This window comes from Pyrgilauda ruficollis, unplaced genomic scaffold, assembly GCF_017590135.1.
Source record: "Pyrgilauda ruficollis isolate IOZ18807 unplaced genomic scaffold, ASM1759013v1 scaffold2, whole genome shotgun sequence".
Classification (NCBI taxonomy): Eukaryota; Metazoa; Chordata; class Aves; order Passeriformes; family Passeridae; genus Pyrgilauda; species Pyrgilauda ruficollis.
In genome coordinates, this window is record NW_024519206.1 from 13,518,012 (window position 1) to 13,545,357 (window position 27,346).

A 27,346-nucleotide genomic window follows, 5' to 3' on the forward strand; every position below is an offset into this window, starting at 1 on the left:
TGGCACCCAGGCTGGCTCTGCACTTCAGGACTCCGTTCTGGAGCAGCAGCCAGGTGCACTACAGACACAAGCTGGCTGAGGGCAAAGGCAGAACTTAACCTGGGGACTGAATTCTGATCATTTGTACAGTCATAATGTCAGGTGCTGAGTTACTGCAACCAGATACGGCCATATGAGGCCAGAACAACAAGGTCAAGAGCCAGGACTTACCTTCCTACCTGTCTCAAACTGTGATTTCAAGTCTACTACTCCAACGCTGTATGAATTAGTAAGAAGAGAAAAATGCAAGTCAGCTTTGCTGCAAGCCTAGTCCTGAGCAACAGAGGGAAAACCAGATTGCTTTCAATGACAATATGGCAATCAGCCTGATGAAGTTAAATCTTTACTTTAATTGGTTGCCCAACATACATGTTTTAACATTCTGTACTAAATTAGCCAGCATGCACACAGTAATTGGACCAGTCAGTGACTTTCTCCTTTCACTATATACATACACAAACAGGAACACCACACGATTGGACAAAGGAAAGCAATTTGTTAACCAGATACAGCTAGCAAGTAACATTTTTTTCCTCTAGAAATGTTTTTTCCTGCAAAATCACAAGTGTGAAGACTTTCTTTCAAGGCTTGAAGAACATTGCAGTCTTCCAGTGAAAAGGCTAACAATAGCCACTGTAGCTGAAATGAGATAAAATTTGTTGAAAATCCATTCCAAGCAAGAGTGAAATTGAAAGAAAATTGCCTGCAATGCAGCATAGGGAAAAGGGACTTTTGGAGACAAGCTGAGCAGGTAAAAAGATGGGTTTGAATCCAATTCTTAACGTCCTCAGCTTAGTGTAAAGGAGGAGGAGGTTCAGAATCAGATCCAACATTTCACATTCACTGGTAGAGTAGTACCTAAAGAATTGTTTGCTTACTTTATTTGAAGAACTTTAGTTCTGTGTCAACACAGTCATAGAAAAGATCCACTACTTCAGCTGGATCCAGAATCTCTGTACGAGAAAGGATATCTTCCATTGCTTCTAAACCTTGTTTTTCAAGGTCTAACATAATCCTCATCAGTTTCTGGCCTTTATCCTAAAGGCATGAAACAACCAAACTCAGTTAACCAGCAAACAGGCTCATTAAAGCATTTTACTGTTTCTCTTTGTTACAGAGATATTTTCAAATATTTTTAAAAACGAAAAAGACATTTTAAGTACAAACTATTTCTGTTATTAGTTTCTTTGGATGGCCAAAGGCTAAAAGTCCTGGACATTTTATGCATTAAGAAAAATAACCAAACAGGAGTTGCTAAGTTAAAAGCAAAGAAGGAAGAGGGTGAGAGATGAATAGAGGAACAGAGGAAAATTATATAAGGTTTATATATATAATAGAGGTAAAGCGAACTTGTAATCCCACTAACAGAACTATGAGAGAAGACTAGAAGCCCTAAGAATTGTACAGGTTGTGGTATTTGCATGTGCATCCCTCAAATCAATACCTGCAAGATGATGAATAGATCTGAAATGATGTGTCATGTAACAGTATTTAGACTCCAGATCCCAGGGAGGTTTTGTGTGCCATTCTGACTTACTGCTCTTTGTGTTTCTAGAAAATTTACTCCTGGAAAAGGTGTAATTATCCAAATGTTATTGAAACTCTACCTTTTTTTTTTTTTTTTTTTTAATAGAGAAGTGCTGCTTGTTTTGCTTGCAGCTTTCAAAACTGAGTTTCAGGGGAAAACAAAGTCATTTAGAATGAGTGGTGGTTCTGAGTTTTTCAGGTTTTTTCTCAGCATTTTTTCCAGAAAGAGTAAAGCATCTCATCTAAGGTTTAGGTTCTTGGATTGGCAGTTTTCATAGCATGAAACCTGAGTAGAAACTGCATTTTCTTTTCTACCATAGCTACTGGTGTCACATTGTGGGGACTTCAACAGGCAAGAGTCCACAAGATGCAAAGATTCCTCTTCCAGGTCTTCCCTAAATCAACATCTTGCATAATGATATGAGAGCCAGCTGCACATTAAAACAATGTTACCAGAGGCCACAGATTTTAAATTACACCATTCCAAGAAATTAAAAATCCAGCCCAAACTGCATTTAAATAATGTTTGTACTAGCAAAGGTTATCATAGCTTCCTTAATCAATAGTGGGTAGATCTGAATGTGTTATAATTGCAGCAAGACTCTGACCCATGCAAATACACACAGAGGAAAATTGTAGAAAAGCAAATCCTCTGTGGAAGTTCAACACAACTATGTGAGGGTCTTCCACAAATTTCCTGAATACCCATAAAAGCTTGACAGGTGTGCCTTGGTGATCTTTCCCTCTGTTTCACTTCCTTAAAACCACTTATCCAGTTTACTGCTGTAGTTGTAATTGCAAATGTTGAGAAGTTATTGAACTAACTGCCCAATGACACCAAAAGTTGTAGCTCAACCATTTGGAAAAGCAATACAGAATAATCCCCTTCCTGACTTTACTTATTCCAAAATTATTTGCATAAGTGATCTTATGGATCACTTATGCAAATAAAAACACTAAGTTTTTACCATGGAAGGTTTTCAGCCCTTGGGTATGTACTGCATGGCACTGCAAAGCGTCCTTTTTTCTCACATGGCATTTTCAGTTAAAAATTAACAGAAATGCCTTGAATTCCAAAGCACAAGACTTGCCAAACTGTCACATGCAAATTATTCCTTCAAAAAAAGTACCTTTCCAAACTATGTAGTTCTTAATCCAGCATATGATTTAAAGTACAACATTCCTGCCCTCTTCCTAGCACATAATTCTGATACCACGTTGCACTAGCATCCAGTGTTCTAATCACTAAAAAGACTGTGCATAGTGAGGATTGAACAAGATAATCAGCTTAACAGTCTGACTTTTCATTTTGTAAAAGTAATGGAACAGAGCTATACTTTCAGGATAACAAAAACTATGCAGAATAGTTTGTCCTTCAGAGGGCATCATTATCCAAGCTAAACTCTCAAGGATTCTAAGAATATTCAGAGAATGTTTTTCAGTGAGTGACTGTGAACTAAGGTATGGAGTTGGGAATCTACATTGACTTCAGCTCTTTAATTCCACGTCCCACAGCTCTTACCTGATCGCTCTCCAGGAGAGATCGGGCCCATTCATGTGCCTTGTACAATTCATGCCTACGATCTGGTTTCTCCTGGAATCGAGGTATCTTTTTAGCAGGATCATCATTGCCAAAAGAAGGAGACTGCACTTTTGGTACTAATTTTACATCGTCAACAAAAATAAAGGGTTTAAATATGGACCTGAAAGAAATGAGAATTACTGCTTGCAGTAATAAGAGAGCTCTCATATATGTTATTGAAAGGTTTACCAGGTCATTTTAAAACAACACATATAGAGCAGCACAGGTAATTCATCTACACTAGGCATGGGTAAGGTTAGAGACTTGGTACTGGTCAAGCAAAACAAATCTACGTGCTTGAAAAGAACTGGGCTTGGCAATTATTGCAAAAACTTATTTCCCCTTTTACCGATAAGATTCTCTGGTGTTTTTATGCCAGTTCTGACACTTCTTTAGAAGAGTAGCACTGATCTTCTCCGAGTTTTTTGTAAATCTCAACATTCCGCCTCACATCAGTTTTTCTCCTCTGTTCCCACTGTCATCTCTCCTCCTCCTTCCAGATTTAAGTTTTATTAAAATCAGAAAAAACCACTTGCGTGGAGCAGGGAAGATTACATATCTTGCTCAATATCAGAGGATTTTGCATATAAACAGCAGCACTTTAGAATTCTACTTCAAGAGCTGGGAGAAGACATGGCTACCAATATTGTGACATTTCTCAAACTATTTTAACGTTGAATTTTGGTTCTAATCTCCTAAGAGAGACAAAAAACCCCATCAATACAGAATCTTCATTCCTGAAAAGCTGAAAGTAGGTTTTGGCAAGTGCATGGAACAACTGCCTTCCTTCTCTTTAGATGCAGAACAACAAAGCAGCCTGCATTCTGCAGTGAAGAACCTGCCAAAAGTGAAGACTTCTGCAACACACAATTAATAACCACTGCCCGTGTACAGTCAGCAGGTTCAGTGCTGCAACCCTTTCCATCACTGTCACAAAGCCTTGCTGACTAAGAATTTACGTGACTCACTAACTGCACTTAAAATAATTCTTTCTTAATGCATTACAGTGTCAAATAAAGCAAGAAAGGTCTCTAAACAAGGCTTTTAAGGCAGGTTTCTGACCTTCAAAAGGACAGAAATCCCAACAAAATAATTTGAAGCCTTGCTCCTTTTTATCGCAGAGGATTTGCATCAAGTCACAGAAAAGTTTGTGTAAGCAAGTTTAAAACTGACACTTAACCCTGTAAGTCTGAGTTGCATAATGCAAGGTGGGTGGAAAGTCCCTTTGGCATGGATGACTTCCACAGCCCTCAGTAAAACCTAACAATTACTACCAGTCCTCTGACAGGAATGACAGTCAGCTGTTCAAGGGCACCATTTTCTTCTCCCCATAACCTCTCTACCTCAATGCAAGTGGCAGCTCTCCTGAATAACTGCAAGTGGTTTAGTTTAATTTCCTTGAATCCCACGTGGATTCTGTTTAAAACATAAGATAATTCATTAGTTCTTTGATGATCTAGCCCATGAGTTCCCTAATCTCCTCAGCTACTTTCAGCTAGAGAAGACACCATGTAAACCAACTGGAAATTGTCCCTCAAATAAAAGACATGCTTGTGACCCCAGCAACTTGCAGATGTTTTGCTGTGTTAACATTTTGATGTCGTATTAAGCTACCTAGAGTACACAAGCCCTCTCTGATAGTTAAAACATTTGTTGGAGTTTTGCATCTACCTGTTCAAGAGAAGTGACTTGGGAAGTCCCCAACTTCATAATCTCAACAACTTTCCAAGTGGAAAGCAACTACACTGGAATTCCTGGCTCCTCCCTAAACTGCATTTCCCCTAGAAGCTCGGTAACACAGGACTGTCAGATTGCACATCTCGGAGCCCTGACTGCATTTCTGGTCAGAACATGCTCTTGAAGTATGCTCCGGTTTGGGTGGCAGGGTTTGTTTGTTACCTTTCAACCCATCACCTGCTCTGCACCCCAGGGACCCCAGTGCTGTGGCTTACCTTGAAGGGTCTGGCGTGCCAGTGAAGTAGTGAATACAGGGAAAACTAGGGTCCTGAGGCAGAACAGACACTATGCTAGCTGTAGTAAGGAAAGATTCAGAGTCCACACAGACACCACTGTCCTTGTCACGCAGGACATCAATCATGGCTTGTGCAGAAACGTCACCTATATAGAGGGGGGAAAAAAATTCCTCAGTGTTCAATGGCTTGGAGCCCAGGTAAGGATTTTAGTCTGAACAAGATTTGGCCTAAAATGGCCCCTGACACTTGATATGGGCATGTCACAAATCCCAGTTAATAGTTTCTACTTAAGCAATGAGCATTCAGAAAGAACGTGCCTAGCTAGTAAATGAGAATGGTAATAAGCATTAATTAGGCATGGCAATTGCCAGGTAGGGAGAAATGCTATTATAAAGGTACATTTTCAGGAAGAAGGCTGTAATACTGCTTTAGCAGTCACTATGAACAGACTACTTACTTAAAATGTCCATTTTCCTCTACCCAAGCGGGACAGAATGAGAACACTGATTTTCCACTTCTCAATTTCCATTCTCAGTTGGAAATTTGAAACATCATCTTGCAGTCACAGAATGTTACAGCAGCAGACCTAGGCACCAAGATTTTTCTCCAAACCCCTATCTAAAGGAATCTCACCATGTTTCCTGCCTGTGTTCATCCCAGCTTTGCCCCCACTGCCCCTCCATGTTTTCCCACATGTTCCTTTTGCAGATCAGGCTTCTTCCCCGTACCTTCTCAGGCTCTGCAGACTCAAACCTCCATGCACAGGTGCCTCAACACACCAGGAGACACAGAATGACTCAGCAGCCTGCAAGATTTTCAGCCACAGCCATCTGTCTGTAGGGGCCCTCAGGGTTTTTAGTGCTACAATCCAGATTTATTAAGATCTTTTACCTATAGTCCTTCAGAGTTACTGTATCTGCTCCAGACACTAACCACACCCCCTGCAATTCTACAGCCTTAGGAAGAATTCTGCAGTGCAACAAATATCGCACCCCTACACTCTTCGAACACATGTTGGTACATGTGAAAATGCCAACAGTCCAGTAAATTCACACCTGTAGTAAAGGGCTTTTTAGAAAATGATAATTTGTGCTATTTTTCATGCATGAAAGAGCAGATATGCATGCAGTCCCATGCACTGCTGCAGGCTGTCCATTTCAGAGGTATTTTGGCCAGCTGCAGCGAACTGAAGTCAGTCATAAATTTGGGTCAGGAAATGAACCCTTCCTTTGATTGCAGAGAGTAGGCACAATGTCTGTTCCAGTAGCTTTGTTCTGCTCAACAAAGAAAAAGGGACTTCAGTTTGCAACTGCTCTTCCTTAAACTGTGCTCTTGAAACTTTCCCCAAAAGGTTAAATCTACATTTTCCCAAAATGCAGATTGCACTAAGCTCAATCTTTGATATGTGAGGCTATTTTTTTTTTATGGTATAATTTTAGCGTTAGGTATAGCCACTAAAATTACAGAAAAGCACAGATGCAGTGGCACATCATGTACATCACAGCACTGAAGGGAGTGAGTTTGTAATTGTAATCCTGTTTTGAAACCTTGGGGGTGACATTAAGGGTTTCATCCTAAATAGTGGCAAATTTAGGGACAGTCTTTAATTCAGATCTTCCTTCCTACAGAGTTCACGTGTAGAGGTGCTCTCAGTCACATGTAGTTCTGGTCAGAATGCCTGAAAAGGAGGCAGCAGTGACTAAAATCCCAGTGTGCCCACAGAAAGATAGTTCAACACTTACCACCTTGCTTTTCTAGGCTCTCCCTGCCAGAACAACAGGCTAAATGGTCATCAGCAAGAGAAAACACTTCAGAAAAATTGAAGTCTGATTCTCCATTCCACCAGCCTTGACTTTTCACATAATTCCTTAGTTCAGGATGCTCAGCATCTATTTTTGTCGTTAATGAAAGCTGATTGCAAATGCATTTCACTCCCTCTAGAAAGAGCCACATATTAAACAAGAGCATTAATACAGTTTTCCTGGGAGAAGCTGGAAAGAAAATGTCATATCAATTAGGAAACAAATTAATCCATTGGTTAGTATGTACATTTGGCATGGCTGTGTAACTGTGTAATGACACATACACAGAATTACCAATCACTGCAGGTTGCAGAGCTCAGTCCTCTGTGCCCTGCTGAGACACTGACACCTGCGACTAACAGTGGGATTTGGACAGAATGCCAGTTTCACAATCCACACCTCACACCTTCTGACCACAAAGGAATGGTGGTATCCAAGTGCCAAAGGCACCTAATCTTTTTTTCTAATGGCATATTCCCCACAGACACAAGAAGGCTTGAGATCTAACTTGATTTCAAAATATATTTCAGCAGAGCTGCATTTAATGAACCTTCCTTGCCCTTCAAAATTAAGAATTTGGAAAATGTTTTTAAAATAATTATAATTGCTTTAAGCTTCCCAATTGAGAAACAGTTTCACTGTAAGCTGCAAGATAAGTTCAAATTACAATTCTTTTATCTTAAATTTTAAAGTGGCATGAAGTAAAAAGAATGTGTAAGTAGCCTCCAAAGAATACTGAATGTTTTGGGTTTTTTTTAGTTCCTTTTATCAAAAATACTGCAGTGCTCATAACCATATATCCAAAGCACGGCAGTGGTTGCTGCAGATATTCCTCAGAGAGAATAAAGCAAATGTATTGGAAGCCAGAGAAAGAGCTGATAAAGTAAAACTATAAAATAAAATAAACAGAGATTCTGGAATTTGGCACAAATAATTTCTTAGACAGAAACAAAACCAGTAGTTGTGGAAGTTTTTAATACTGCCTTCCAAAAAAGTTAGCTTGCTTTTGCAATGTCCCATGCGTCCAATTTAAATAATGAGTAACAACTTCAGGAAATTCTGTGCATCATTCTGCAAAAAAGTCCCTGTCATCCACTTCTGACTTACACTAGGGTCACTGATGGCCTATTCTTATTCACCCTTTCAAACAGCATACTTTTCAGGAAATTTTCTTTACTTGAGTGATGAGGATATTTGTATTCATGTCCAGCTAGGCAAGCCGCTCTTTAAGAGCTCTTTAAGTATTACATTTATAAACTCATACAAAATAATATTTTGTGGATTTGATCTACCACTAAAAAAAAAAAAAAAATCAAATACTTTTTTCCACTGAGACTTAGGAACATTAGTAGAAAGGAGTTTGAAGTATTTATTCTTAAATTATTTTCAGAGAGTTGCTTGATAAACACTCACTATAAGCTTTACAGTCCTGCAGCAGTAATATTAGAACTCTAAGGATAGTCAGGAAAAGATATGCCTTCACACTGGGGAATGACACATTTTCCCCATCTTAACAACATTTGAAAGCTTAAGAGGCACACTTATGATTGCAAAAAAGACCCCTCTGAACAAAGTATGAAATATAGAGTTCTTACATAGCCAGCAGCCTTTCCTGCAGGGCTGCAGGAGGAGGAACTACTTATCTGCAGCTCACAGGGACCTCCTGAAGAGCAATGTGCCAGTAGAAACCAGAACAGAGCTGCAGAATCATTTCAAAAAGCTGCAAGCAGCAGATGAAGGCAACAGTTCATTTGCTGGGAAGGAGGATGTGAAGGTTATGTATTGCTGATGCAGCTAAAACTGCTAAATAAAACCCACTGTTGTTCAAGTATCAGGCAGGCAGGTCAAGAGAAGAAGGCAGGCTGTCACTGCATAATCCCAGGAACCTCAGGAGTCAGCTGCTTGCCAGAACTGGGGTTTCATCAGGACAGCATGTTCACTCTTCCCTCCTCCATGTTTGGTATCCGTTCGTACCAGGTAACCTGTAGGTATCCTTAAAACGCAAGCTTTACTTGGGAAAATGCCGCCTCTGTTATTCCTGTTTGGTGGCAGGGACTGACAGCAGGCCATCACACCACATTACACAGCCTGGTGATATTTCTTTGCTCCTTCCCATATCTGCTATCTCCTACCTTTGATGATTTAGGGGGAAAGGAGGAGAAAATTGAATGGATCTGTCAGAGCTCAAGTCATGGATGACAAAAGTCCTCTTGAACACTCTGAATTTTCACTTCATTCAAACATGAGTACATTTTAAAAAGCTCTACTGTTACGAAAATAAAAATCCCTCCAAAATTAAGATGAGACTAAATTAAATAGAGGCCTTAAACAACCATATTACATTAAGGCAATCCATATATACTGGAAAAGTTTTAACTAAATTCATCCACTAAGCCAATGAATTCTAGAAGTTAGTTTGGCAGCTCTGGCTTCACACGTACAGAAAAAGAAACCATTTACAAATTTAAAGAGCAGAAAATTATTGTTTTGCATCATTTAAAAAACAGGGATATGAAGGGAGTATATCTGTTTCAGTAAAGGAACCACCACCAGCAAGCCTTTCAATTTATCACCTGACAAAAGCCCTTTTGTTAAAACTATCAATGGTTATCCTTTCCTCACAATATTTTAGATTTGTAAGTAATAATCTGGGCATGAACTCCATCAAAATAACCATCTGACCTGTTCCAACAGAAAATAAATCTTGGAAAATACACCTATCAAATATAAAAGTTATGATTATTACATAGTTTATGCATAAAGGCAAAAATCTCCATCTTCGCAGAAAATGCTAAGTCACATCAGCAAATGCAAATCAACACATAAAAAAGTCAGAGTAGTACAAATATAGAAAACTAAAATTGGTGATTTAATCAAACACTTGCATTCATTAGTCACTTATTTAAACTCACTGACTTTAAGACCAATTCTTCCAAGACAACTCTTTACCGCTATTTTTAATAGGATTTGCTGTGAGTTCTAAACTGACCTGTGATTTTTTCAGCTGCCCAATACTTTCCAGAAGTCTCCAGTATCCAGGCTTCATTTCTGTCCACAATCAAAAATGCACTTTGGAAAGTATGGCATGAACTCCCATCTTCATAGTAATTTCCACCTTGTCCATGTTCTTCCAACAGAGCAACTATTACATCCAATGCTTCTTTAGCTGTTGCACCCCTTTCTAGGCCAAGTCTATAAGCAAAGGGTAAAACAGAGATTCAGAGAGGAATGATACATAAGATCTCCTTAAGTTATGATTTTTAAACATCAGCACTCATCTGAGTTTAAAATATTTAAGTGCCTAGTATGTCTAATATAAGAGTTCTTGCTTTAATTAGTTACTAAAGGATGAGCTACAGAATTATTTGTTTCTAGTCTTGATTTTCTATGCTGGTTCTTTACTCTCAAACCTATCATAGCTGGCTTTTAGGTTTTTTTAAGAAGTCCAGTTACCAACCAATGATCTCAGCTGCACTGTAAACATGCAGTGCTCTATTTGTCTCCTCCTCAGGCAGAATACATTTGAAGGACAATTTGCAAGTATTTTTTTAAGTAACAGCTGTACCAAGGTTACTTTTCTGTACAAGGGTGGTAAATTGTAAATTAATATTACCAGCTATTAAAAAAGAGAAGGAGTATTCAATATTACAGCCTCTCTACAACCTCTCTTTCCCAATGCTCTGGCTGACCATGGAAACTGGGTGTTATCCTTATATGCATACTACATTCTGTAAAGACAAGCATTTTGCACAGTCATACTTCAGAGCTCCTGCAGAGGATTCCCCAAAAAAAATATTTGAATACCAGATATGGCTTTTGTCAGAAGTAAGAGCAACCACATGTCTGAAAGAAAAGAATTTTAAAAGGAAGTTGAAGCAAAGCAAGGGTATTTTATGGAAAAGCAAACTGAGGTGTGGTAATAAATTTTACAAAGCCATAGGGAATGACTGTATCCTGCCTTGAGTAAGTGGCATTAAATAATCCCTTGATATAATTTACAGCCCTAATTGAATCAACAACAAAAGCAGTGACCAGAAGTTGAAATCAGAACTGCAAACGATTTCACTGGTTCCAAAATCCAATTACTGGTAATGAGGAAATGCAGTGTTTCAAACAACAGCGTATCCAGCTTCCATCCTTTGGGAGTTACCTGGATCAGTCCAAAATTTCTCTCTGTTGTTTTGTCACCTTAATATTTTCCTCTGTGTTTGTCTTTCTCTAACTGCTCTACGGACAAAATAATTTTGACTGATGGATAATTCAGAGAAAATCACTTTTTCAGACATAAGTACTATCTGTGCTAGCTCTTTCCATTTCTCTTGAAATCACATGACAAGGACAAGAAAACACTACTCAGTTTCTTTCCTAAAAACTACAGTAAACAAATCAGGTCCTGATAATTTGAATACAGATTTGTTGATCTCAGTACTTCTCTGCAGTGGCTCTGCATTGTTAAATACTTGGCTACCATTAGCCTTGTTTTAGGCTGAATTATTGAAAGCAGTGTTTGCATCTCTCTCAGCAGCATCTATTTATCACTAACTGACAAAGAAGAGCCAAGAGCCAACTAGAATTTTAAGGCTTAACTTAAAGTGACAGTTCCTCCCCCATCATCTTCTTACTTTGCATTTATAGGGTCTTTCCCTCTCATCTTTTAGCTGAAACTTGTTAGCTGAAACTTGTTTTGTACCGGTGACTCCATTTTTAGTCCTTCTGCATTTATGCTTTTCCTTCATTCTTTTCATCACTGGTGCAATTGCTTTTTCAGACAATACAGCAATGCCAGTCTTTGCACATACCAATAGAGCTATGCCAGTCTTTGCACATACCAGAGACACAATTTAAAAGCCAGTCCAAAAGCATGTCTTATTTGTTCCCTAAAAGCAATCCCTGCCACAGGTAAATGAATGGACTGAAAACTACCTTGGTGACCATACAGTCACTAGATTCAGTGATAATCTGCTCCCTTCTCCCCAGTTAATGACCAAAACCATTAGGTTATAATTAGATCAAAACCTGCCAAGAGACATAACATCCCACTAAAACTTTAATGTCTCCCTGAAATTTTCCATTTGAGATGGTTACAGTCCCGCTTTCGCTGTCAAAACCGCAGCAGGGATTCAGGCTGAAGAAGAACCCTTTAGGTATTATTTTTTTATAAATGGCTCCAATGTTACATTTATTTCCATTAAGTAGAGGTCTAGGATCCGCTTTTGCTTGGCTGCTCCTATCTGTCAGTCACAAGGGACAGGAAAAAAAATAAAAGGATAAAACCCATCCTACACAACAACCACACAACTCATTTCCACAAAATTAAATCTTGTCAATTATCTCAGCATCAGTGTCCTGGGCAACCACAGCATAATCCTCCCACTAACACACTTCAGAGTACCCATCAAGGTGAGCTGGAAGAACAGTTAGAAGCAATTTCAATGCCAGATGAGAGCTTGAATTACTTATTAATAAAATTGCAGTGATTTAGTACAATCCACTGCCTAAGTACCTCCAATATGCTGTCATATTGTCAAAACAATATTATCTTGAGCTTTTCAACTTCACCTATCAGTTACATAATGCAGGCTTTCCAAATTAACTAACATACTTGATGACATTCTACTTTATTCAGTTTTGAGGTCTCTAAGGAGAGAAATGGTAAACAAATTAATACCATCTTAAAGAGCATTCTTGACTCCCTGCCAAGATTGGCATCTCTGTGTGGCTCTGAAAAAATTATTGCACCTGTGATGAAAGAACAAATAAATAATACAAACACATAGGGATTAAAATTAAGACAAAAATGCAAAAATAAGGGTGTAATTTACAAGTTTCTCCATATTTATCTTTTCTATGATAATGCTGACCTAACCTGTCAGCAAAACAGTACATGAACTCTTCAGAAGGACATGCTTTCCCAAGTGAACAGGTGCTTTAGAGTTGCAACTGTGCGTCAAAAAAAAAAAAAACACCAACCAAAACTGCAGGCAGCTAGGAAGAATACCTGAAGAAAATCCTGATAAGCTAACTAATGCAGCAATACTGGTATAGCTTTCAAAAATCAGCTTTTAAATAAATGCCTAGGGGGGGAAACAAATGGTTCTTTAGGAATTTGTACTGCAGCGTATTTTCTCTATGTCGTGACTAGGTCCATGTTCTCCATTTAGATTAACTGCATGAAATAGGACCAACTTCTAACCCTGAAGTCCATCACACAAACTTTATCAGTCTGTTAAGAATCATTCAAGTGTTCTTACATGCTGTGATACTCTTTGAAGAGGCAGAGCTGGTGGCAGCTGCTCACTGCAGCCTACAGAGTTCGATTTTGTGCTCTGTTCTATGGGGTGACATGAAATAGACACACTTAATTCAACTGGCCAAGTCTTCACAATCAGAGAAAGAATCACTTAGGCTGGAACAAGCAGCAGATGGTAACAACACATCCCTGGTTCTCCTCGCCTGAAGCACCCTCTCCCTGCATCTGAGCTACAATTTCTTCTGCAGGTGAGAAGGAAGAGAGGGGAGAGCAGCACCCACAGGAGTTGATTACTTGTAGTTTGTGGCAGTGCCTCCTTACTTTGGTATGTCCTGATTTGCTAGTGTGGGTAAATCTAGAGCTGTTGGATAACATATATATTTCAATGTTAAACAGTCCTTTGAGAATGTAATAACTGAGTAAAAAGTAAGTAGAAATGGACATTCAAACCAATGATTTGTTGAAGATTCAAAAGGACTGTGGTAGGACAGAAAAAATAAAAGTAGAAAGTCATCTAAGTCCTTTTCTTCACAAAAGGTTGTTCTATACTTAAACAACCCCTCACATTTACTCAGCCTCCTTTGATGCAATTAAGTGTACTAGTTCTCCCAGGTACAGCTTCTCTACAGATTCCTTCAGTATATACAGGGCTTAGAGAAAATACCAAAGAGAAAGTTAACCCAAATTCCCTCATAATTTTGTCATTGGTCAGATTTTATAGCTCTCTGATCACATTTCCAATTTCCGCTGCATTCTCTTCAATTGGCCCATATTCCTCTTGATTTGTGGTAGCTGGAAGCAGACACTATTTCTGCAGAGACATGTTAGAGAACACTTACAGTTACAGTTTCAGGCAGCTATGCACCTAACAACAATTTCTTCTAACTCATGCCTCCCAGCTTGCTCATAAGAATAACTTCTAAAGTTTTAACACCATCTTAAAAGTCAAGGTATCTATTTCCTATCCTTTTATCTATAAAATATCTTAACTCATTGCAGGAGTAAAGTAGAATGGTTTGACGGGATTTTTCTTGACTACCAGTTGTTACTGTGCATTTACCAACTCCTTGATATTTGAGGTTTTTCCCCTTCAGGAACTGAGGTTCAGCTGGTTTACAACAACTCTTTTTAACAATATTAAGCATAGCCACAAGATTTAACTTTTTCCAGTCAACCGAAACATCTCCCAATTTTCACGAGTCCTCAAGAAAAATGAGAATTCACCTGTAACTGCTTCAGTAAGTATCCTAGGGCAAAGTCCAGTAGGACTATTTTGTCTAAGACTGATTTACTTAAATATGCAGCTGTTGTCCTGTTTGGTCTTTGAATTGAGTCCATTTGCTTCATTTCTCTTTGTAATAAGTTTGCACATTCTATCTTCTTTCATTTTCAGCTTTCATTCCCCACCCGAGCCTCTTTAAATTCCCTTCACCACAAGATCAGCATGCAGGCTGAGACTCAGAGTGCAGCACAAGCCTTTTGGGCAGGCAGCCGTCAATGAACAGACTCACAGGAGTTTGTGTGCCAGCCTTTGAATAAGGGCAATGGCTTGCATTGGAATGCATGGGCTGAAGTAAGCCATAGTAGTTTGTTTATGCCTACAGTTGGCTATAAGCCCAGAATAAGCTTTTTAGGACAGAGTAGGCTGTTGTAAAGTGGAGGAGAATGAAAGGCACACCAGAAATGTGATTTTACAAATTAGTTAGCAGTTCCTTACTAACAATGTAATCATATCTCTTACCCTGTCAGAATAGCCACTGCTGGACTGTAGGGTAGGTAGACAAGGTAGATTGAGTGAACCCACAACAAATTGGCACATTCGTGGTAGCTAAATTCAGATTGCAAGTATTTTAAGTTTTCACTCAGCTGTATCTGGAGCCCTACCTAGCCTGCTTATATTGTTTTAAAATCTCCTTATGCCAACACCACAAAGCTGTTACCTGGTACCAGCATCATCTGAGGCTGACGATGACAGGCTGGTCACAGCTCAGCAGGACACCCACCTGACAAGATCCATGCCTAGCAGGGCTTCAGACTCAGAAGCTGGTTCTCTGGTCACGACAGCTTCGTTAGCTACACACACTCCATGCTCATTAGCTCCCATTTCTGCTCCCCAAAGCCAGGAGGGCCTGCTCAGCACCACAGCGTGAGTCTTGGGCACCTGCTCGATCTCGATGTACGTGCACTGCAGAGACAGCAGGGAGAGAGAAAGTTAAACAATCACTGCATCTACTGCTGTGACTGAAGCAACACAAGACTTCAATGTACAGAAAGGACACACGTTATTTAAAAGGTCCATGCTTTGTGAATGAACAAGGAACTTGTTTAAATAACATTTAAGTGTCACGTTTGAACCTTCACATCCTTATATTGCATAAGGCTGGGAAAGTACATGTGCTGATGCTTGCAGGCTTCCAAGAGACAAGCAGGACCCAAGTGCTAGTGGAAAGCAGCAGGAGACAGACTGTGCAGTCACATTAGTAAAACACAGATTATACCTGCACATAGTAACAAAATCAAGCCATTCTACCACCTCCCTAAGCATCTCCAGTGCTTTATTACATACATAGAGTAACAATGGTGACTGGGACAAAATACATTAGAAGGCTTCCTCCTCTCCCTTGCTGCCTCCCCTGCAGCTGCCCCAACAGAGAGACAACTAGTAGAAAGAGGAAAAAAAACAAGCCTTGAAAAGATGGTATAATAAACCACTCTGATAAACAGTCATGGAAATAAAACATGGGTATTGCTGTTGCTTAAACTGGTGGTTTTACTATTTTAAATGGTCTACTTTAATTAGGTGTCTGCAAATGTACTCTGACAAGTCAAAAGCACAAAGGAAGGCTGCAGGGAAGTCATAGTAACTGCAAGGAAGAAAGAAATTATGTTGCCTTTCAAATACATTTACTTGCCTTCAAAACAAGCACTGTTTTCCCAGACAGCATGGATGCGAGCTCGATCTATTATTGGTTTGTGCAAACCAAAACCAAAGAAATGGGCTTTACATTTTACTATTAAGTTCACATCAAGTTTTTCACGGATCAAACTGCAGAATTTGCTTTTGAGAAACCTAAAGTTGTCTGTATTTATGAGGCATCTCTTAAGGTCCAGCGTTCCTATTGTAGCATCTTCCTTACAGGAAGTAATCTGCAACAGTTTTTTGGAGGAATATCTGATCAGGTATATCAAAGTAAACAGGATCATCAGAAAGGACTTGTGGACTAAAAGTTATTTGCCTTGTTTGCCTGCCTGTGTCAAAAATAAAATCTAAAGCCAAAGAAATCAGTCCAAAATTATCAGAGCTTTAAGAAGCTTTGTTTTTTTCCTAGCCTTTCTTTCTGCCTTTAAGGATTATACAGCATGATCACCTTCAGCCTCCAGTCTTGAGCAATGATTTTTGCAGTAATAGTTCCTCTAGCATGCAATTAAAATATGTAGTAGACTATCTTTGGTCAGAAATGGCATTTTCAGAGTCCTTCACTTTGACCATGCAAGAGGGATACAAGAAATGAACTTGCCACCTTCATTAGGTAATGTGTGCAAATAGGTCAAAACTAAACAAAACAAAAAACAAAACACCACAAAGCAGAGGGGCAGTGAACTCTTTCAGTCTAAGGACAGGCTTAGGCAAGAAGATCCTGTCAGGGATAAATACTTGCTGTATTTTTAGGAGAACATCCCTAATATTTGACCAGGCTGTTTGACCAAACTGCTTATACAGTAATACACTCTGATTTTGTAGAGGCAAATTCCTCATCTATCAAGGTGCAACAACATTTGGCACTGTCCAGGAGCTAAGATCTGACTAATAAGAACTCTTTATACAGTTCACCCTCTGCTTCATTGTGCAACTAAGCCATGCCATAGCTGACATTTCTCATCAAAACTCCCCCCTCTCCCTTTGAGCTGTCAGCAAACAAATCTCTTTTTTGACATTCTGCACTATTTTATTTCAGAGCTTCAGGTCAGTGCTGTTTGGATAAGCACCTGAAATACGTGTGTGAACAGGGAATAACTGTACTTGCTGGATGTGCAAAGCGGAGCTGGAGCAGCAGGGGAGGATTGTATGTGAAGACAACACCAGAGCAGCTCTCAGGCCCCAGGTCTGCAGCCTCAGCCCCCTACATGTCACAGGTGGTCAGCTGCCTGTAGCCATCCTGCAGAGCCACCCATGAACCTTCTCAGTCCTACAGCAGAAAGCAAAAACTAGACACAGCCTGGAGGAGACTCCAGTGCTCCATACACCCACACTTGCATAGCATTTTCTGGCTGAATAGCCCCATTATACAAGCTTGCTTACACTGACTCTTTGATTTTTTAGAAGGAAAAATGATAACACTCTGAAAAGTGATAGTTAAGCTAAAAAAATGCTGAATGCCTTTGCTCTGCAAAATGTATTTGCAAGGCTATCCTTGCTACCAATCACTTATTACTTGGTGTCTCATTCCAAAAGCAAGCACTACCAAAGCCGCTATTCATTGCAAAGATCTTAGTGGTATCAGTTGAGAAAAGGGAAGGAGGAAATTGTTTGTTCCTGCTTCAGGAATCCAGAGCATTCTGAAAAAAAATGTGGGTTTGTTTTGTAACTATGTAATCAGAGGCCAGAAAACATCCACAGGCAGCACTACACACCTCAAAATACAGCTGTCACTTTCAATGTTGCTTCTTTATGTCCCCCAACCCAGAAAGAAGTGAACATGGAGCATATTTTCATGCTATATTCCATTTCCATACAATAACTCAGGTACATGGACGATGTTCACACCTTGCCTTATTTATATAAATTGTCTCAGAAGACCTAAATAACAGAAAAACCATTTCAATCTGACAGTTGCTGACAGGTCTTGCAAAACTACTATTGACTTGATTCTTATTCATTTGTCATGGTTATTGACTGCTGAATAAGTCTTGATGACATTTTACCTTCCTACTATAATTATTTACTCCAGTAAGCATAAAAGTGGGCACTCAAGGGGATTTATGTATTAAGGCAGGAGCTTCATTCATATTTATAATAATAGGTATGAGCTTCTCAAAACAGTAGGGTCCAGAGTTGACAGTAGATTATTAATTTTAAACATAAAGCTTCATAACTTCACCATCTCCCCCCTAAAATAACATCAGAAAACGCTTTCCCAAGAAACAAGAGGAACTGGGCTATCCACTTGTAGCCAAGACACATAAGTTGCAAAGGTAGGTCACCTAGAGCCAGACACTGGATTTGCAGCACAGCAAACCACTGCTTCTTGTTCCACAGAAACCAGGACATATCCTTTCAAGAGTTAAAAGGAAATAGTGGGGGAAAGACAGCACTATCCACCAAAAAAACCTCACTGGCCACTAGATCTCTAGAAACAGGAGCTCGGATGATGACAGGATTTCAAAAACAGGCAAAAATTCCAAAATCCCTCTCCCCCCTCCTCACCCCACAGACTTGGCAAATCCCTCCAGCACAACAGCAGAGCAGCCTGTTCCACTGAGCACTGGGCCAAACTAGGTAATGACAAATAAAACAGGCATCAGGTACTGCTGTGATGCTGTTTGTCACTAACCCTCTCTTCAAAATTCCTGAAATGTCCAGCCTCAGCTGGACTAACATTTTTCTTTGAGTATGAATGCTAAAACCAGAAAATACTGACAAATTTGGTGGCAAAGGCTGAGAGTGAATGGTGTCAGGCTCCATTGATTTTCTAGAATTCAAGCCCTGAAAGTGGCATAGCTGGAATCTTGCCCTGTGACAGTAAATTCCCATTAGAAAATATAAAAGTGGAAAAGAGAGACCTCACGCACAAGAGATGCAGCCAACAACTTTAAAGAAAATTGAACAGGCTGGGAACTAATGATACTTCTTTTATTTCACTTACAGTATCAAGAAGAAAATCTTATCAAGGGAGTTCTAAGAATAGCACAACGCACGAATGTATGTGCCAGCCTAGCTAGGGCATGCAGATAAGTTGGAGGTATTCCAAAACTAGACAGGACAGTCATAAGCACAAGAAATTTCTTCTTTCATTAATGAAAAGAAACTATTGTGCAGTTTCTACTGTACCAAGGCTGCAGAAGCCCAATTCCTAGCACTGTCAGTCAGGTCATTATGAAATATCAATGAAATCACATAGGCTTCAGCCCTGGACAACAAAGGCAATAGTCAGGGAATGCTTTAGAAAGAAATGATCTTTGAAAAGGGCCATTAAGATTCCAGATACAAAAGAGATCCCACGCCAACCCCCCTTCCCTGCCATCAGATTCTGGCTTGAACTTGGCATTAACTCTTTGCTTCACTGCTTCAAGCACTGCCATACCATAGCACGTATCTGAAAAAAGGCAAAATATCTGTATGACTGCAGCAATTCAGTAAGTTGCACAATGCCTGCTTTTTTAACCCCTTCCAAAAGAGAAGTGCAAAAAACGTGCTGAGGCAGTCTCACAGCCTGCTGCCTCCCTGGCACCAAGACATTGAGACTGACAGCCTGGTTGGAAAAGGATAGACAGGTGATTGATTCCACAGGTGACATGGGCTGCCTGGGCTTTCCCTTCATGGTGAAGTGGCAATCTGGAAAACCAGGATGGAGCTGTTCAGGGAAGCCCCTCACACTATCTATTGCAGATGTGCCTAGCAATGAGCTTTACAGACAATTCTTCTGCTGCTTATCTACAGAAACAAATTTAGTAGAGCTCAAAAAAGTGGGAATAACCTCTCCTTGGAAAGAGAAACATGCAAGCAGTAGTGCACAATACAAAAGAGGTGGTTAGCCAATGCTATTACCACTGCTTGCTTACACAGTAAGCAGAACTATGGTACAGAGTGCAAGACACCTGGATGATTTTACCACACCCATTAAACATGGCCATGACATCTCCTGCAGCAGCAGAACTTGTGCCACAGTGAAGGGGACAGCCATGCACCAGGGTAAATCCAGCCTAGGTACCTCTCAAGTAGACAGCCCAATTCTGGTGCTCACATGGTCAAACCAGGACAGTGAACAAAGTCTCTCCAGCAGTAGGATGAATCCTCAGGTAGCCAGCTCTCAGAAACACACACTGAGGACACTCCTTGTGTCCTCACATTGTAGCCAGATATAAAAGCATTTACTAACTGTACAAATAGAAAGAAAAGCCATTTTCTGCCACAGTAAAGTGTCTCTTTCTTCTTCATATTAAGAACAGGTTTTTTTCACTTTTTATGAAGACCCTAGTGCACTTTACATATGCTTTGTATTTGCATATTGTTCCCAGCTGTTTGTATTCATTGCAACCAATAACTATAAAATTTGAATCTTATCTCTATCTTGTGCAAGGGTGATAGATTTTATTCTAGGAAAAAAAATTACAGAAGCTAGAAAAAGCTAAACATTTCCCCTGACAAAAAGCAAAACTATCTGCACCCTCTGACTGACTCTAACCTACTCTATCAAGCCACCAAGGAGCCCCAGGCATGTGAGCCACTGTATGGAAAGTGCTCTGCAAAATGAAATTTAAGTATCTTTAAACAAATCAATTACCACAGAGTGCAGCAAGGCACCCAAGGCTGAGAGCACTCTCTGGAGACACTATATGTCAGAGTAGATTTAGCAGTCAAGAATGCACCTCTTGTTTTTCAAGACACAAATTTAGCAGTCTCCCAGGTGATAAGCAGAAGTAAAACTGAAATGTGGATGAAGCCTATTAATTTAATGTTTTAAAACAGTAAGAAACAGATTTCAAAGAAGCCACAAAGAGCCCATCACAGAGACATCCTTGGAATTCTTGGATATCCTAGGCATTTGAAATACTTGCTCACTCATATGTCTTGACACAATTAAATAGTTTGGGTCAAGATGGAAGAGTTGACAGATTTTTGCCCCACACAATTCTAATATGCTTCCCTCCTCTTCCTGTCTGCAACAATTAAAAAGGAGAATTAAAACGATTAAGAACAAAAAGAGAATAGTTCAAGCCAACTGGTTGTGCTCTGGTAGAAGAGAACAAACAAGCAACACTCCCACAGTAAAAACAGGCTTTGAGAGGGCAGAAACATCCAAGAGATTTTGGCTTGTACCCCTGAACTGCTGCCGGGTTGAGCGCAGTGCCACAAAGCAAAGTCAGACACATTAGTGTAAAGGCCAGTGGCCTGCAATGGAGCAGAAGAGAGAAAACACTCACATTAGCCAAGCAACAGAGCTGAAGGCAGCAACCAGTTTCTTTTCTTGGCTGCTGTCTGCCTGTGTGGTGCCTCTCCTTTACCTCTGTGTGAAGTCTCAGGGTGAGCTCTGACCAGACAGCAGCGTGTCTCAGTGGAGAGGCAGGAATGCAGCTCCTAAACCACCTCTGAACTGCAGATCTTCAGGCTAAAACCTCCTTTCTCTACACAGAGTAAGCAGAACGCTCCATCGCAGGCACAAGCACTGCTGTGTCTCATCGAGGTTCCCTGCCAGGCACCACTTTCCCATGGCAGTGCCATTGGGGGTGCCCAGGTTGACATCCACACCTGCAGCAACGTGACTGTGAGTTAGCACTGCCAGTCTGACCTGGAGGCTTCCCAAAGAGAAAATTCTTAGTAGATCCTGCTGCTGATTGACTTCTGTTACCAGATTCTGAACACCTTGCCCACGACACAATGCAGAAAACCCAAATAACTGGCAAAAAGGGGAACTAAAGCACCCTAGAACTGAACTGCAGCACTGATGTGATGCCTGGTGGTTATGTTACAAACACCAGGATTAAGATCACCAGGTGATACAAAGCCAACTTTAATACAGTCAAAGTCTGCTTTCCAAGCTTTATATTATGTTGTGACACCAGGCAGGAACCCATCAGTTTCCTTTAGGTGAGTTTTTATGTCCGCAGTCCTCAGACCAATGTAGAGAAAAACATCTTACTGCTCCTCTGAAAACCCAGAGTAAGGGGAGGTAGAATGATAACCATTTAAAAAAAAAAAAAAAAAAAAAAAAAAAAAGGCCAACAGAGTAAAACAAAACAATAACTAAGGCATAACTACATCATGATGTTTTAGAGAACAAGAAAATTCTTCCTACCCCACAGAGGGCTGGCTTTTAGCCCAGATCTGTGTTTAATACCAACATAATAGAAAAATTTTAATATTCCACAGTTTTATAGACTTCTTTGCTAGCCTACTATTTCTACTTTCCCCTTTCCACTCCTCCATAAGAAGTCACAGGGTGTTAAGGTGAAAGAGCTTTTACAGCTCTATAGCAAAGCAAGAAACCATGACTATTTTGAAATCATGAATATAAGGTCAAATTAGAGGAAAGGAAGGTGGATCTTAAAGGAAAAAAATAATCCACATGGGAAATTCATCCACAAAAACGTCATTAAGCCAAGACTTCTTCAGCAGAAGGAAAATCACAGCAGGTTACTAGAGAATAAAAGAAATCTAGTAAGTAAAATCTACCTTAAAAGTAAGACAGAGGGGCTTGCAGTTTAATTCTCACTAACATGACAAATTCTTAAAATCCACATCTGGGAAAAAAAAAAAAAAAAGAACACACTTTTAGCAGAGGAATTCAAAAAAGGACCTTATTTATGCTTAAGGGAACAATGCTACACCTGCACACACAAATCCAGTAGGCTGATCACTACAACAAGGAAGAGGGGTGATCAGCATCTGCCCCTGCAAAATTGCAATGCAAGGGAAGAACAAACTTTTGAGAAAGTTTTCACACACATACACAGAAGAGGCCTTTAATGAAAAGCCCCATTGTTCAGGGTCTTGGGAACCTGCTGACGTGGAGGGAAGGAATTATGTTGATGAGCTAGCTGCAGGGTTACTTGTCTGGTAGATTGAGCCACAAAGATCAGGCTGAAAATGACTTGCAGTATTCACCGAGTTCCCTTGAGACCCTGCCACAAACTGATAGCTGTAGAGCACAGCCCTCCTGATTCCTTTGTGGCAACAATCTCACTGAATTACTGTGAGCCACTGTGTGTTATCACAGTTGCAAACAAGAGCAGCCCAGAACAGAAACAGGAAATAAAGAGGATACAAACTCCCTGACAGAGTTCTGTGGGACAACCCATGTTATTACCACCTCTTAACAGAAATTCAGAACATGAGTGGCAGCCACTTTCAGGTAATCACAATTTGATACACACTAAACCACACTGTGTGCAAAAAAATAGAACATAATGAAAACCAAGTCCACTATCATTGTCCAGTGAAGGTAAAGAAACCAAAGCAAATATACAATATGGAATGGAGAGAAAAGCTGCTCATTTGGAAAAAAGAAACCCAAACATTAGGATGGATGAGAAGAAAAATCTAGCAGAGGCACAAAGAATTACTGACTTAGAAAAACTGTAGTGCGAAATTGATCAGCCACATTTTTCCATTTGTAAATATTGTACATTTAGTTTCTAAGAACTGTTTAGTTAGTTTTACGAAGTGCAAGGGAAGGAAAGCTGTAGTAAAAAAGAAAACATACACCAACAATAACTGAAGTCTTGGCAGCTTTCATGGGTTTTAAAGAACAAAGTATTAACCCTGAGTATGTCAAAGCTACCTATAGAAGCTTTGACACTCCACTCCCCCATCAGTTAATTAGCTCTGACAAGTTTGCTTAAAAGGTAGATAGTGTTGCATGGCTGATACTTAACAAGGGAAGCAGCTGTATTCAAGCCTTTCCTTAAAGCTTTTCTTGACTTTGAGGTACCACTCACTACCAATACACAACGATTTTGCAAAGCTACCAGACAGCTACCTTAGACCTAACAAAACAAGTAAAATCAGTTCTGTGTTTTAACCAGCTTACTCTGCACGAGTAAAAAAAAAAAAAAAAAGAAAAACACATTAACAATACTTAGTGCTGAGTGTGATGAAGAGGCAGTGATAAGCAATTACTTGCACTGCTCTCAGAGAAAATGATGATGTTTTTATCCTGTGCTAGGAGGAAACAGGAAGAATTTTGGCAAACATCTGGAGCCTGCATGTTGCTGTACACAACTTTACTTGAAAAACCTTAGGTTAGCTAAGGAAGAATTGTGTAGTAGTTTAGACCAGCAGAAGCCAAAGTATCCATTGATTAGGATTTAAGCCCCTAATTTAGAACAAAAAAATAGCCCACTCCAGTCTGTCATCTAAAAGTGCATCAAAGCACACTGCAACAAACTTTACGTTGATTTAAAAAAAAAAAAAAATCACTATTTAAGGAGAATGCTTGCAGATCCTTGTTGGCAGACTAAACCTACAAACTGTGTTGTGCTATGAAAAGGAATTATGCTTCCTGCTTCTAAAAGGTCTGGCAAAAGAGCTGAGTTCATGACTGAATTCTAAAAAAAGGCATTAAACCAGTAAATCATGGTGTGAAAGAGAAACCATAATAGATTTTATATGGCTTAATTATATGCTTCAGCAAATTATGACAATCTCAGCAAAGAGTAAGATATGGGGCAAAGAGACCAAAAGAATCAAGAACTCTTACAGGAAGTTCTTACAAATTATTCTCCATTAAGGGTACAAAACAGAGAAGCTTTCCAAAGTTCTTCTTCCCCAATAACAGAATTTTTCTTTTTTTTTTCATTTCCTGTTCCATGAAGAGGTGTTTCAAAACAAACTGCTCTGAAGCTTTCTTCTTGTCTTATTGTCACACTTGTGTTACATATGCCAGCACATGTCTACAAGGTGCTACAGCACTTAACTGTGCATAGTGCTCCTGGGGGAGGGGATTTCTTTATATCCAAAATTAAACCATTTAATAAAGAACAAGTTGTACTAGATGTTGGCAGCAAAAAGAATTAAGAGAACATTAATTGTTAGAAAGAAAAGCACCAAACCCTCTGAAATCTGGAAGTCATCCCATTTGAAAAACAGCATTAAAACTGGCACTGGCCTTCAGATATCTTCTGAGTAAGTGCAACTAGATCCATAAAAAATGTGAGACATCAGCCTGGTGCAGAACACCTCCTGTCCTCAGCCTTCTGCAGAGCCACAGGGGCAGGAGGAAGCTGAATGCAGGGAACCTCACAGGTTCTGCTTTCCCAGCTGCCAGACAGAGCAAGAACCTGGGACTCTAAAAGCTGTTAATTAGTTCTTTTGCTGCATCAGGCTCTGTCTCCTCTGATAAAATGACTGCCCGCAAAGATCCTTGTCTTTCCTTCTGGTGCCGCACACTCTTCACTCCACCTTCACTTTACACTTTCCCCTCTTCCTGTCTTCTTGTTCATTTGTCCCTTTGCTTCACTCTTCCATATCTGCTTATCCTTTCATTTCTCCTGTCATTAAAACAAGGCTGCAGTGACAAGACTACAATTACAATAACCTCCAGCAGGGTCTCTTTCAACCTGCATGCTTGACATCAGTGTCCAGCTTCAGGACTCCACATCCAGCCTGGATTCAGACAAAAGCCACAGCACTAAAATCTGACCATGATGCAGGTGTTCAGCTGCAGAACATGCCAACAGAGCCAATGGCATGTACAAGAGTTAAGTCTGGCTTACAAAGCTTGAGCACTCTCATTCTCCTGCTCTCACATTCTCTTATTAGAGGACAAGCTCCTCAAGTCCCAGATTTCTGGCTACCTGTTTTTCAACCTGTGTAGCATAGCCAGGCCCCATTATTGCCAAACAACAACTACGAATGAGAATAATTCATTTGGCACATGACAAACTCTGAAAATTAGCTTCCAGTTCCAGTTAGCCAGGATATTTTTCCCTTAAAAGTAAATCAATTGACTACATGGTGCAGGAATCTGAGATGTGAACAGCTTTGCCTGTCAGCTGGAAAAAGTAGAGGTCATGGATTTTTCTCCAATTAAAAAAGTTACATTGTGAGTTTCATTTTCAGACTTCTAAAAAAGTCTTGTCATTTTCTACTCAGGAAATTTGAGTGAAGTGAGCAAGTACTCCACAATCTGATAAGGAAACAAGACAGTATTCATTTCTTCCAATAACAGTGATTTTCTCACAGTTTGAATGCAACAATTCACCCTTACCTCAACCTTGCTTCCTGGTTCATGCTCTGCAGCAGCAAAGTAGACCACCTCCTGCACTTCATCCCTGGGCCGTGCAGAGTTCTTTCCAAATACCACCAGCCCATCTTTAGAACAGGGGGGGAAGGCTACAAAACAGTAGCTTGGAGGAGCTGCAGCCATCCTAGGAAGGAAAGAAAGCATAAACAAACAAAACTAGTGGGGTTTTTTATTCGTGACTGCATACACTAGAGCATCATTCAGTCTGCTGGAACTAAGTGTAGCTGAGAGGGAATGCACTCCCTCTGTCAGCTGATTGTCCAGTGATAAGGGAAGAACAGGTCAGCTCGAAGGAAGCTTATCTGAATTAAATGTTAAACATATAATGATTTGCATCATTTTTCACCCAAGCTTTGTGAAGGCATGAATGGGAGAAAAGGCAAGAGAACTGTGCCTTGATGAGCCTGTTCAGTCCCCACTGAAAGAAGACACTCTGCACTGGAGCTCCTTGGGAATGTATGACCTAGATGTATTCTGCTGACTCAGACAAGTGCAGAGACACAGAATAACTTTAAATAATTTACTCCCTCTGCTCACATGCACTTTAATATTTTTAAAAAGGAAAGATAAAACATGTTTGAGGGATTCCTAAAAGAGGACAATAGTATAACTGGAAACAGAACAAAGATACAGCACAATTACATCAAAAACTGTCAGTGAATTAATCTACTGAGACGGGAGAAAGACTGAAGCACTAATCGCACTTTATTTTCTTTGTGGTTTGTCTGCATTGCTGCTCTTACCTGAAGTTAATTGATTGCTGTTTATTTGTTTATGTAGGCTAATATGAAATGTTTATAGGATAATTTTAAGTGTTTGCAATGACAATATATTAAGAAAAAATATAAACTGTTTCAGGTCTATTACACTATTGTAGTTGGTCTTGTGTACACTGCCATATCTGACATTTTTTTCCACCATTCAGGAAAATTTCTGGCACATATGGCTACAAATGGAAAATGTGGGGTGTTTATCACTTGTTTAAAAAGCACTCAAAGCAGATGTCTAAGTTTTCTTCATGATTCTTAGCACAGCAATAGAAACTCAGCCCCAAATAAACAAACTTGTTTCTCTTCGTCTTCCACAATATCCTGAAGAAGTACTTGCACACATTTGCACTCCTTAGAAACAACCAGCACATGAGTTTCCCTCCCAAATTCATCTGCAAGACAATGCTGGGCATGGAGAAGTGTGCAAAGCTGCTTTTTCAC

The 27,346-nt window shown here is 39.8% G+C and overlaps 1 protein-coding gene across 1 annotated transcript in view; it reads right to left on the reverse strand.

The window, feature by feature from the left end:
- Positions 1-445: 445 nt before the first annotated feature.
- SCRN1 (secernin 1) overlaps positions 446-27,346 on the reverse strand; it is a 38,028-nt gene continuing 11,127 nt past the window's right edge. Inside the window, exons 2-9 of the mRNA XM_041466338.1 lie at positions 26,100-26,259; positions 15,177-15,358; positions 9,913-10,115; positions 6,864-7,058; positions 5,101-5,266; positions 3,089-3,269; positions 918-1,077; positions 446-678 (exon numbers count right to left, since the gene is read on the reverse strand). Of these exons, the coding sequence (XP_041322272.1) occupies positions 919-1,077; positions 3,089-3,269; positions 5,101-5,266; positions 6,864-7,058; positions 9,913-10,115; positions 15,177-15,358; positions 26,100-26,258 (1,245 nt within the window). The 5' untranslated portion in view covers position 26,259 and the 3' untranslated portion in view covers positions 446-678; position 918. The remainder of the gene's footprint in view (positions 679-917; positions 1,078-3,088; positions 3,270-5,100; positions 5,267-6,863; positions 7,059-9,912; positions 10,116-15,176; positions 15,359-26,099; positions 26,260-27,346) is intronic.